Here is a 9,831-nt window from a genome sequence, read left to right as displayed (position 1 = left end):
TACCTGTATATCTTCAAACTCATGACCTGGGCCTATTTCTCCATGAAATGCACTGCTGCACATAGGCCTAAACATTTCCGAACCCACCCGTAAGAAGCTGCCTGCATTCAGTAAAATTTTATTATATTTATAAAAATCTCATCATCATCCTCCTCTTGTAAAGTCCCATTGCTGGGCATAGATCTCCCCTGAAGATTCCCAAACTGACCTGTTTGAAACATTTTGGATCCAGTGAGATTTCATATACTTACAAACAAGTCCCGTAATCTTTATTACCGTGTGAAGTCCCACTGCTAGACATAAGCCTCTCATACCATGCCAAATTTCCTAGTTTGGAGCCACTCGCATCAGTTTCGACTCGCAAATATATCCACCAGGGTCAAATAAAACAAAATTTACACAACGATCCATTTTATTTTTAGGAAATCTCACAATAAAAGTCTTGACTGGATCTTATCCATAAACGGCAGTATGCACAGCAAGTGTTTTACATCTCCTTAACTTTAAATATAAACTTACACGTAACATAATTCGTACAAATATTTACATGGCCCGTAACCGGCTATCCTTAATTGTTATAGCTACGTTCGTGTGTGAGTTCCATTTGGTGCTCTACAAAATGTCAATCAAGTTATGAAACGGGGTAGAAACTAGAAGTGTGTTGAAAAAAAGATTATGATTTGACCACATAGTCTAACCGTCTTGTATAACCGTCAAGTCGGAAAGACAAAGAATTGCTTTCGAAAATTTCAAACGCATTAATTCCATCCAGCTTATTATAAAGTTCTTCAAATGAATTAATAATGCTCATAAGTCATAATTAAATATTAATTCTTGAATTCTAAAGTCTAGAGACATAATCAAATGGAATTCAAACAGTCACATAGATATTTTTATCATATCTATCTTAATCAGACATAACGAATCACACATCGATCGACAAAAAGTTATCACTTTACAACAAAAAAGTTACAATTTATTAGAATTTCGAAGCCTTTTAGAAAGATTTGCGAAGGGTTTTTTTTACAATATTGTCACAATTTTATTAAAAGGAATATCTAAAGCGAAAGAAATTTGATACCCTGTTGATAAAGGTACGCTTCCTTTTCGAACGAAAATGAAAGTTAACAAATAGGAATAGAATTTATAAGAGAGAGTTTTTAATATTTATTTTTAAGGGTGTTATCAAACGATCAAGTGACTGTGACAAGAAACCCAAAATATACCGACATTCGCTAAAAAAACAGTAAACACATATTATTTTATTTCCAGTACTTGTACATCCTCGATATCATAGCATCAAGCTGTACAAGACTAGAAATTACGAGTCCATTAGAATACTTACGAAGTTAGATTTGAAACTACATTATCTTTGCTTGGACTAAAAGAAAAAAATTATTAACTCCGAATAAGTATTCAGTTTGAAACTCGTTTATTTTCTGTGTATCGATCAAAATTATTTAAAATGAAAACCGATATTTTTATGATTTACTTATTTGTACATTGTCTACGTATATCGACTTTTTGATCATATTTAGGTAGTTTTAAATGTATTTTTTAACTACCATTCAAACGCAGAAATTAAAATAAATTAAATAGGGAATGTAATAAAATAATTTATAATTATTTTTTGGAATCATAAATACGTTAATATATTAAATTTTGGTATATCAAAGTTTAGATTAATAAACATTATTAAACTAGACAAACATCAAATGCTTTACAAATTAATATAATATTTTATTAGTAAAATAAACTATACATGTGCTACCTAAATGGAACGTTTGAAAAATAGTTTTTGAAAATGTCCAATCATTAACATTTGCGAAATAATTTAAAGCAAAACTTGTATGGCTGCGACATCAAAGTAAATTAAAATAATATCAATTGATCTCAATAAAAGAAATATAATAAGTCAAATGGAGTTCTACGAATAAAATCCTACCTTTTTATTTTAATAATGAAAAGTTTAATTAAAAAGTATTCTGAAAAATTATCTACCGTAGAGTCCTACACCGATCAAAAAAGGTTGATAGCTTTAAGGAAATCGTTATCATGTGCCATAAAAGTTTTGCTTGCAGCACACTACAATCTTAGGCCCGTGACCACACAACTACAACAAAACGTCTGTACAAATTCTTTCCACGAAAGATATATACACATTATTCTATCATTGGTTTTATTAAGAAAAATAATTTCGAACGTGAAACCCCATACTGTACATTTCGATAGCTAATTTTATATAAGATTAGCTTCCAACACGCATTTCCTCTTATATTTAGTACACATAAAGCTATTTTTTTTATTTGCATGACATTTATAAAACTTAGTGTCTGTTCATTTTTTGTGACACCTATTTGTTGTTAAAATTGGCTCGCTTTGGATGTTGTGACTATACGTAATTTTAAACTAAAATCCGTTGTGATATTTACATGATTAATAGAAGAATACAAAGCTGGATATTACAATGAAGTTTTAAAAACATTAAACCTAGATATTTGAATCACCAAACGTAACTTTTATTGTGGAAAATTCAAGCGTATATTATGTGGACTAGTTAGAATTTTAAAAGAAAATGAAAGAAATATATCAAAACCGTTTGGCATCGAGATTTTTCTCAATATAGCACAATGTTATCATTATTATCCAATTACCGGATCCGGGTCTATTCAATTTACTAATGCTTTTTAAGGATCTCTCTTTGTATTACCTACTGAAAATTATTATAGAAAATTGTTTTAAAATCTAAAAATTATCCAGTGCAATATCAAATAATGTTTCGTCTCCCAGTTACATCTCAAGTAGTCCAGAAGCACCTCACCAGGTTATAGTAGATCAGTTAATCTACGGTGTTGGGTTATGAAGGCCAATTAAAAAAGAGTAAGACCTCCATCTGTTAGTGGACTGATAAGTAAAATAATATCGTTAGCTATTAACAAGTTATGTACTGCAGTATAATTCGCTTTCTATAATGACCCAGTTAATCCGTACGGATTCCATTAATCGCTTCAAATAAAGTCCAAACAGTGTTACTCAAATTGGCAGCGTTTAAATTGCGGTTTATTACATTTGCACAATTGTCGATTTAGTTAAATTGTGAATTTCCATTTCCTAGTAATGTTGCATTGCCAATTATATCGAAATGTTATGATAATTAAAATTTAAATTCTAAACCGTGAAACTGAGTTCAAACATAACTAAGTTGCAACATACAACTTGTGTTTAACATTGGTGTTGATTCTATTCTGAAACACAATTTAGAAAAAAAATATCAATTTTCACATGCCAACTACACGCCATATTAGGTTTGTCACAAAAAAGGAAACTACCCTTCAACAAACGAGACGCGTTTTATTAGGTGTTTCATATTTTCTCTTCTTTCTTATCTTCCGACATATTTTATGAGGCGAACATTTGAGCGAGAGCCGGCAGCAAGACTGTGCTGAGTGCGATGTACAGATTTGCTCCTGAAAAATAGAATTCATGAATATCGGATTGGGCGAAAATCTCCAGAGAGTAATCTGTTTGATTATGCGTCTATTATGTAATCCGTTGCAGCAGAATATGTCAACGATATTGAATATATTGAGACAGATCACACATTAGCTGTATTCCTAATTAATGTAACTGTGTTGGCCACTAACGCAATCTCGAGTATATTACATAGTATGTGTTCCAGATTGATAAATACTGGAATTTCATCAAATGCCTAAGAGAATTGACCCATTATTAGTATCGAAACAAAAATCCTTTTTAAATAGTGTAAAATATCCTCTTCTTTATTAAAAGTCCATTGAAAAAATACCCAGTAAACTCAATTTGTTTTAATGACGTAATGCGATTCTAGTTTCATTGAAATTTAATCTAAAAGCCATTGTCTATCTTTTAATTACAGCGCTAATTGGATGAGCAAAATTGACACTTCGGTAGTAAATGACGGGTCGGTATTGAATTATGCTGAAAATATCAATTCGCTTTTGCCGTAAATCTTTATTATCTATTGAAAATGTTTTAAAGCGTAAATCCAGAGTTGTTGAAGGTAATAGACATTGAGTGGATGATGGAAGTATATTATGATCTTTATTTTTCATAATTCATAGATATAAGAAAATTCATTACTATGAACCATGATAACAAAATATATATTTAATATAGAAAATTCCATCACATAGATTTTTCGACGTATCTTGACTTTCGTAAATACCTTCTATTACAATATCCATGATTATTTTTGTTAGTAGCTCCATAATCACAATTTCAGTGCTCAATTAACTAAATATCAAGAATATTACTAATAGTATCAACAGATCATTTAATAAGAACGAAATTCTATCAAATCCGACATTATTTACAGGACATTAAGAACTCTTCGCTCTAAACCTAATACATTACCATCACCATTTAACGTTGTTAGGAAACCTTGGAATGTTATACGAAACAATGTATCGTATAATCCAACAGATTAAAATGACACGTCTCCTTGACAACTTTTATCCCCGCAAGCCATGTCTAGAAATATAACGAAATCCTTCATAAATTGAAACTAAAATACTGACATGCGGATTTAGAAGGTTTTGTAAGACGTGCGATCTTGTGAAGGGACCGTTCGATTTCGTACTTTCGATATTGAAGATGAAAATAGAACTGGGATCAAGGCGATAGTCTGTTGTTTATATATTTGGTATATTGTAAGATATTGGATGGTAGGTGATGTAATCGTATATATGAATCTTATGTTCAGAGAATTAATGTATGCTTATCTATCAGTGGAGAAGCGTCCATCCAAACCGATTCCTACCGGCTTCCCTTTTAAATTTATTTACGTTGTCTTAAATTTTGATTTTTTTTTTGTTAAAATGACCACGAAATGTAACTAAGGGAATTTCTTTGCCTTTTAACAAAATTTCATTCTTCCCTACTGTTATCTACTCTACTGATAAATTGAGCAAAAATTTTATTTCAAGTAGAAAATGTCTGTACACAAAGTTTCTTTTTTCTGAAAAGATATAGCTTCCTTAAAATTACCAATGTCACTAATCCTTAATCAATTTTGACCTCAAGAGTATAAAACAGTCCCATTTGAATTAGATAAAAAATCAACAGAAAAGCTGAGCGAAGTCACTTGAGGATAATGTCAAACTTTAACCAAGATTAGATCTACTAACAGAAGATTCTCAAAATTCCATTAAGAAAGAATATATGATTAACCGTATATTAAATGTAATATGAAAGGAACATAATAATTACCTTTCGAGCCAACCGCAGCTGCCAGTTGCATATCAGCTGCTGTGGGCATCTCGGGAGTTGTGCTTATAGGACCTGCAATAGAATTTAGCATTTATATTTGTTCAGTTTAGATATGCCACTCATTTAATATTTAGGAATTATGTTCTTTTAAATTATAGAGGTATTGAATCAGTTAAAAAGTTGTTTATTTGTAAAATGTAGGTAGTATTGTAACTTTAACTTTGCGGTTGAACAACACCTCAGTCCCCCCCGTGACCACGAAGGCTGCAAAATCTTCGAAACGTCGAGAAAAACCGAACATATTAAAACCGCGATAAAATCCGAAAAACAGTTTAATTGTAATATTGAATCAGTCGTTATAATGATTTATTTTTCTCAACCAACAATGAAAAGACTTATGCATTTAACGGAGTATCAAGCAGTTCAGTTCATTAAGTTCTTTTATACTATAACACTGAGGTTAGAAATTATCGGAAATTTTACTATACATAAAATTCTCTCACGTAATTTCATATCTAGGTCAAAGTCACGATAGCAAACCCATAAAACATTTCCAATACCATCCGATTCTCCAACATCATCTGTAACAAATTAGTGTGACACTCGGGACGCATCTAAACACTATCAATCATACTCTTTGAACATCCCATCGCTCCTCGCAGCGCCCTCAGGACTTGTTGACTTTTCATTAGAGATGTTACCCCAAAAAATGTTTGCCCGCGCTCCGTCGATATTCTATTAAACGCATTTTGCCTCCCACAATGGAGTTAACGAAGCGAAAAATTATTCTCTAGGACTTCTGCAGGAAACGTCCTTTTTATATGGCTGTGTACACAAAGTTCTCTGATAAAAAGCTTAAAATGGCCCTCTCGCAAATTATACCGCAAAATTGTTATTTTCATGGCGGACGTTAAAAAATATTCGCATCCCTTATTCTTCCCGCTTTTTTGCCTTCGGTAATGATGTTCCGTCGACTTACAAAACGTTTGAATTGTTTGTTTTAAATAAATAAACAGCTTTCAGTTTCACATCGTATTTTATAGCGGGTTTAACCCTTTGTTAGTTTAAAAGAACTACTTTGTTTTATTGTTGAGGTGCGAACCGAATTTGCTTTTTTTTTATTTTATTTAAATATGAGATAAGCATCCTGAGATATCAACATCGTCAGAAAAATATTTAAAATTCAAAGTACCGCATGATACTCATCTTTGTAAGCCGTTAGGGATAACTCGCAACATAGATCAAGTGACTGTTGATTACATTATCTACAACAGGGGCGAACCAATGGCACGCCAGTGGCGGCACGTTAAAAAATAATCCGGGCTGGCCAATAATATGCCAACCAAAAACTTTCTTGTGACGTAAATAAGGTTGCTAAAAAGGGGCTCTCTAGATAAGGTAGGCCTTGGTTGACATTTTACAGCCATATTATTGTTTTTTTTAATAATATCACGTCACTGCCTCAGTGGCGTATTTACAACTAATAATTTACGTATACAGTGCTGAGTTTTCGGGTTCGATCACCGTGAAAGGCAAAGTGATATTGGGTTTTTCTACTCAGTACCAACTCCAAATCTGGAATTTATGCTAGATATAGCGGTAGACTCCCCATCACATCATGAGACGGAATATACGCGATGTAAAATGGGTGCTCGTTGTGTCTAGGCCCTTCGGGAATAAAATGCTTATTAACCAATAAAAGTTCACCATCATTGGACTACAATATTCCACAAACAAGAACAGGATCATTGTAGAAATTAAAAATACACAAAACAATAATACCTAGGGAGATTCACATAAAAGAATCAACGTTATTGAAATTAATTCAAAAGTAAAAAAGTGTGCTCAATAATTATTGTTAAAAACATTTACTTCTACATTAGTTTTACTTTTTGATTCATATAAATAGACATTTTCTACTTATACCTTTGATTTATGACCATATTTGTTTGAGTGTAGTTTATTGCTTCAATTATTTTTTATAGCACAATGAGAGGCTATAAATTGTTAGAGTATTTGTATTGTACGTACTCTGTCCAAATTAATAAAAGGTTGAAGATAATATATTTTCGAAGAGAGATCTTCATAAAATAAATAATATTAATATAATAATACTATATCAACCTGTGACTGTTATGCAACTGATTATAAGCGAAATGAGAGAAAGAATCATTTATTGTTACTGAGGGCTATATTATCACAAGTAAAATTCTAAGAATAAGTGTATAATGGGGAAAATGTTGTATATAATGAAAAGCACCCACACCATGTCTACAAGGCGACAACCATCTTAGCATAAGCTGTGTTATGATGTAATTCTTAACAAATTGGTAATAACTTATCAGACATTAAAAGAACATAGTGACTTCATCTTATATTTTTATACTGGTTTTAAACATTTTAAAAATTGCCATAAAATATTGCATATTTGCTCGCGGCTCCGTTCACATATAATTCGTAGATTAAGATAAAAAAATATCCTATATATTAATTCAGGATTTGTTCCATCTGTGTGCTAAACTTCATCCAAATTCATTCACATTCTGAGGTTACTTTAACTATTATCCAAGCATTCAAACTTTCAAACTTATAATAAACACTTCTAACACAGCTGTTGTTCAGCACATATCGACACACTTTTATCTTAATTCTAATATATTAAAAACGCACCTGGATAATAAATAGCTTCTTTCCTTACAGCGTATTTGGCCTGCGATATCCTCAAGGTGCAGATGAATTCTGCTGGAGACGGCAGGTCGGCATCGTTGAGGGTCACGAAGGCCACTGCTGAGTATCTGCCGTTCACCAGCTTCAGGTTATGAGACACGCCGTCCAGACGCCTGGAAACAAGTTACTGGTTAGATATTGTTATTATCTACTACCCCTGTTTCTGTAATATGGGATCGGTGTAATAAATTTTTAGGCATGTTGAGGTTTAGTACTTTTGGTTCCAGATTTAAAAAAGACCGTTAATCCTCTTTGGCGCAATCCTGGGGAAGTTGTATAAAAAAAAAACCCACACAAAATGTTGCTTTTCCTGGGAATCAAACAGAGGACCTCCATTAGACTAGACAAATAAGGCGATAGGCACGTATACACTATAATTTAGCTTAACAATATAAAAATAACTTCTATTTAATCAATCTTTTCTTCAACTGGTCTATTGTTTCTTTACTCAAAATTGATAAGTTATAGTCAACTTTATACTTCGATATTTTTTCCAAAAATTACCAATATAACCTTTATTCAAGGGAGACGTGAAGAGTGACATAAAATCCCAAAAAAACACAGCCCTGTTTCCGTAAGTACATACCGTCACGAGCAGAATCAAGTTTCAATATAAAACGCACCATATTGGAGAGCACAAACACTCATTTAATCCGATAGTGAAACTAGTACGCAAAGTGATTATTGAATCATATCCAGCGGTGCAGTACAATGATTATCATTGACGGTAATCACTTGTTAAGGAGGATATCCGTCTCATACAGCTTTGTGTAGTAAATTAATAGTGGGTGTTATCAATAGGTGAATTGTTCCAGGTGCTTAGTACTCTAGTAATACTGACTCACTCAGGCATGAACTACATTAGGATTGTTTGTGGGTAGATCACTTATCATCCATTGACTAGCTTGTTTGGTCTTTACCCGAGACCGTAATTGGTCACGAGACCTCATCATCATGATCATTTATGCAATACAACTACGTCATCGAATGAGTCTTTTATACTATATTTTAATTGATATTAAAAATGTGTATAATTTTCGACCTTAACACGTTTGGTATACAACACAATTTGCTGGACATGACCTCCTTTACAAAAAAAAATTACATTTCTTCATAAAGGTCGGCAGTGACACAATATTTTTCTGGATTAACTGGGGTCATGGACGGCAATATAATAAATAAGTAATCCACGCTTACCCCTTCACTTCATATTTCAAAATAAACACCCAAAATTTGGAAGACGTACCCAGAAAGTCCTAATTACAACGTGAATTCAGTATTTGCCTTAAATTATTCCCAACTAAACAATACAGCCGTTTGTACAATTACTACGTACGGACTTGGGAACATCCGTGTTTGCAAGTCGACTCTCGGGGATCGTATTCTGTTCTACATTGGAGACTACGCCACGTTGAGTGTAAGGCATTTATCTAATAAGTTTCAGCTACAATTCCTTCAAGTGAATAACGTGAGGGATAATAAGGAATATGTTGCTCATAGCAAAATGTATTGTGAAGATATATGCTTCTTAGTACGTCCAGAAATTGGTGCACGATTGAATAAAATTTTGGACATATATAGACCATGAAGACTAATAATTGTACAGGTACGAGAAATAAAAATTATGGTTCGAGGAATTCTATTAGTTCTAAAAGAAAACACAATTTATTTTTCTATTGACTTTTCATGAATTTATTGTCCATTAAGAAATTTTATATGTGCCCGCGTGAAAATCATTTGTCACAAAGTTTTTCAGTCACTTTACATAAAATCGTAATGTACTATTAACCTAAACCTTCCTCAAGAATTGCACTATCTTTTAGTAAAAACTGGAAAAAATCCGTTCAGTAGATTTTG

At 32.5% G+C, this 9,831-nt stretch overlaps 1 protein-coding gene across 1 annotated transcript in view; it reads right to left on the bottom strand.

Moving 5' to 3' along the window:
- Positions 1–394: 394 nt before the first annotated feature.
- Positions 395–9,831, bottom strand: part of LOC115442866 — a 75,035-nt gene continuing 65,598 nt past the window's right edge. Inside the window, exons 4-6 of the mRNA XM_030168054.2 lie at positions 7,918–8,087; positions 5,248–5,319; positions 395–3,467 (exon numbers count right to left, since the gene is read on the bottom strand). Of these exons, the coding sequence (XP_030023914.2) occupies positions 3,400–3,467; positions 5,248–5,319; positions 7,918–8,087 (310 nt within the window). The 3' untranslated portion in view covers positions 395–3,399. The remainder of the gene's footprint in view (positions 3,468–5,247; positions 5,320–7,917; positions 8,088–9,831) is intronic.

Source organism: Manduca sexta, chromosome 22, assembly GCF_014839805.1.
Source record: "Manduca sexta isolate Smith_Timp_Sample1 chromosome 22, JHU_Msex_v1.0, whole genome shotgun sequence".
NCBI classification, from domain to species: domain Eukaryota; kingdom Metazoa; phylum Arthropoda; class Insecta; order Lepidoptera; family Sphingidae; genus Manduca; species Manduca sexta.
Note: the sequence above shows the minus strand (reverse complement) of the source record. Positions and strands in the feature narration are given on the sequence as shown.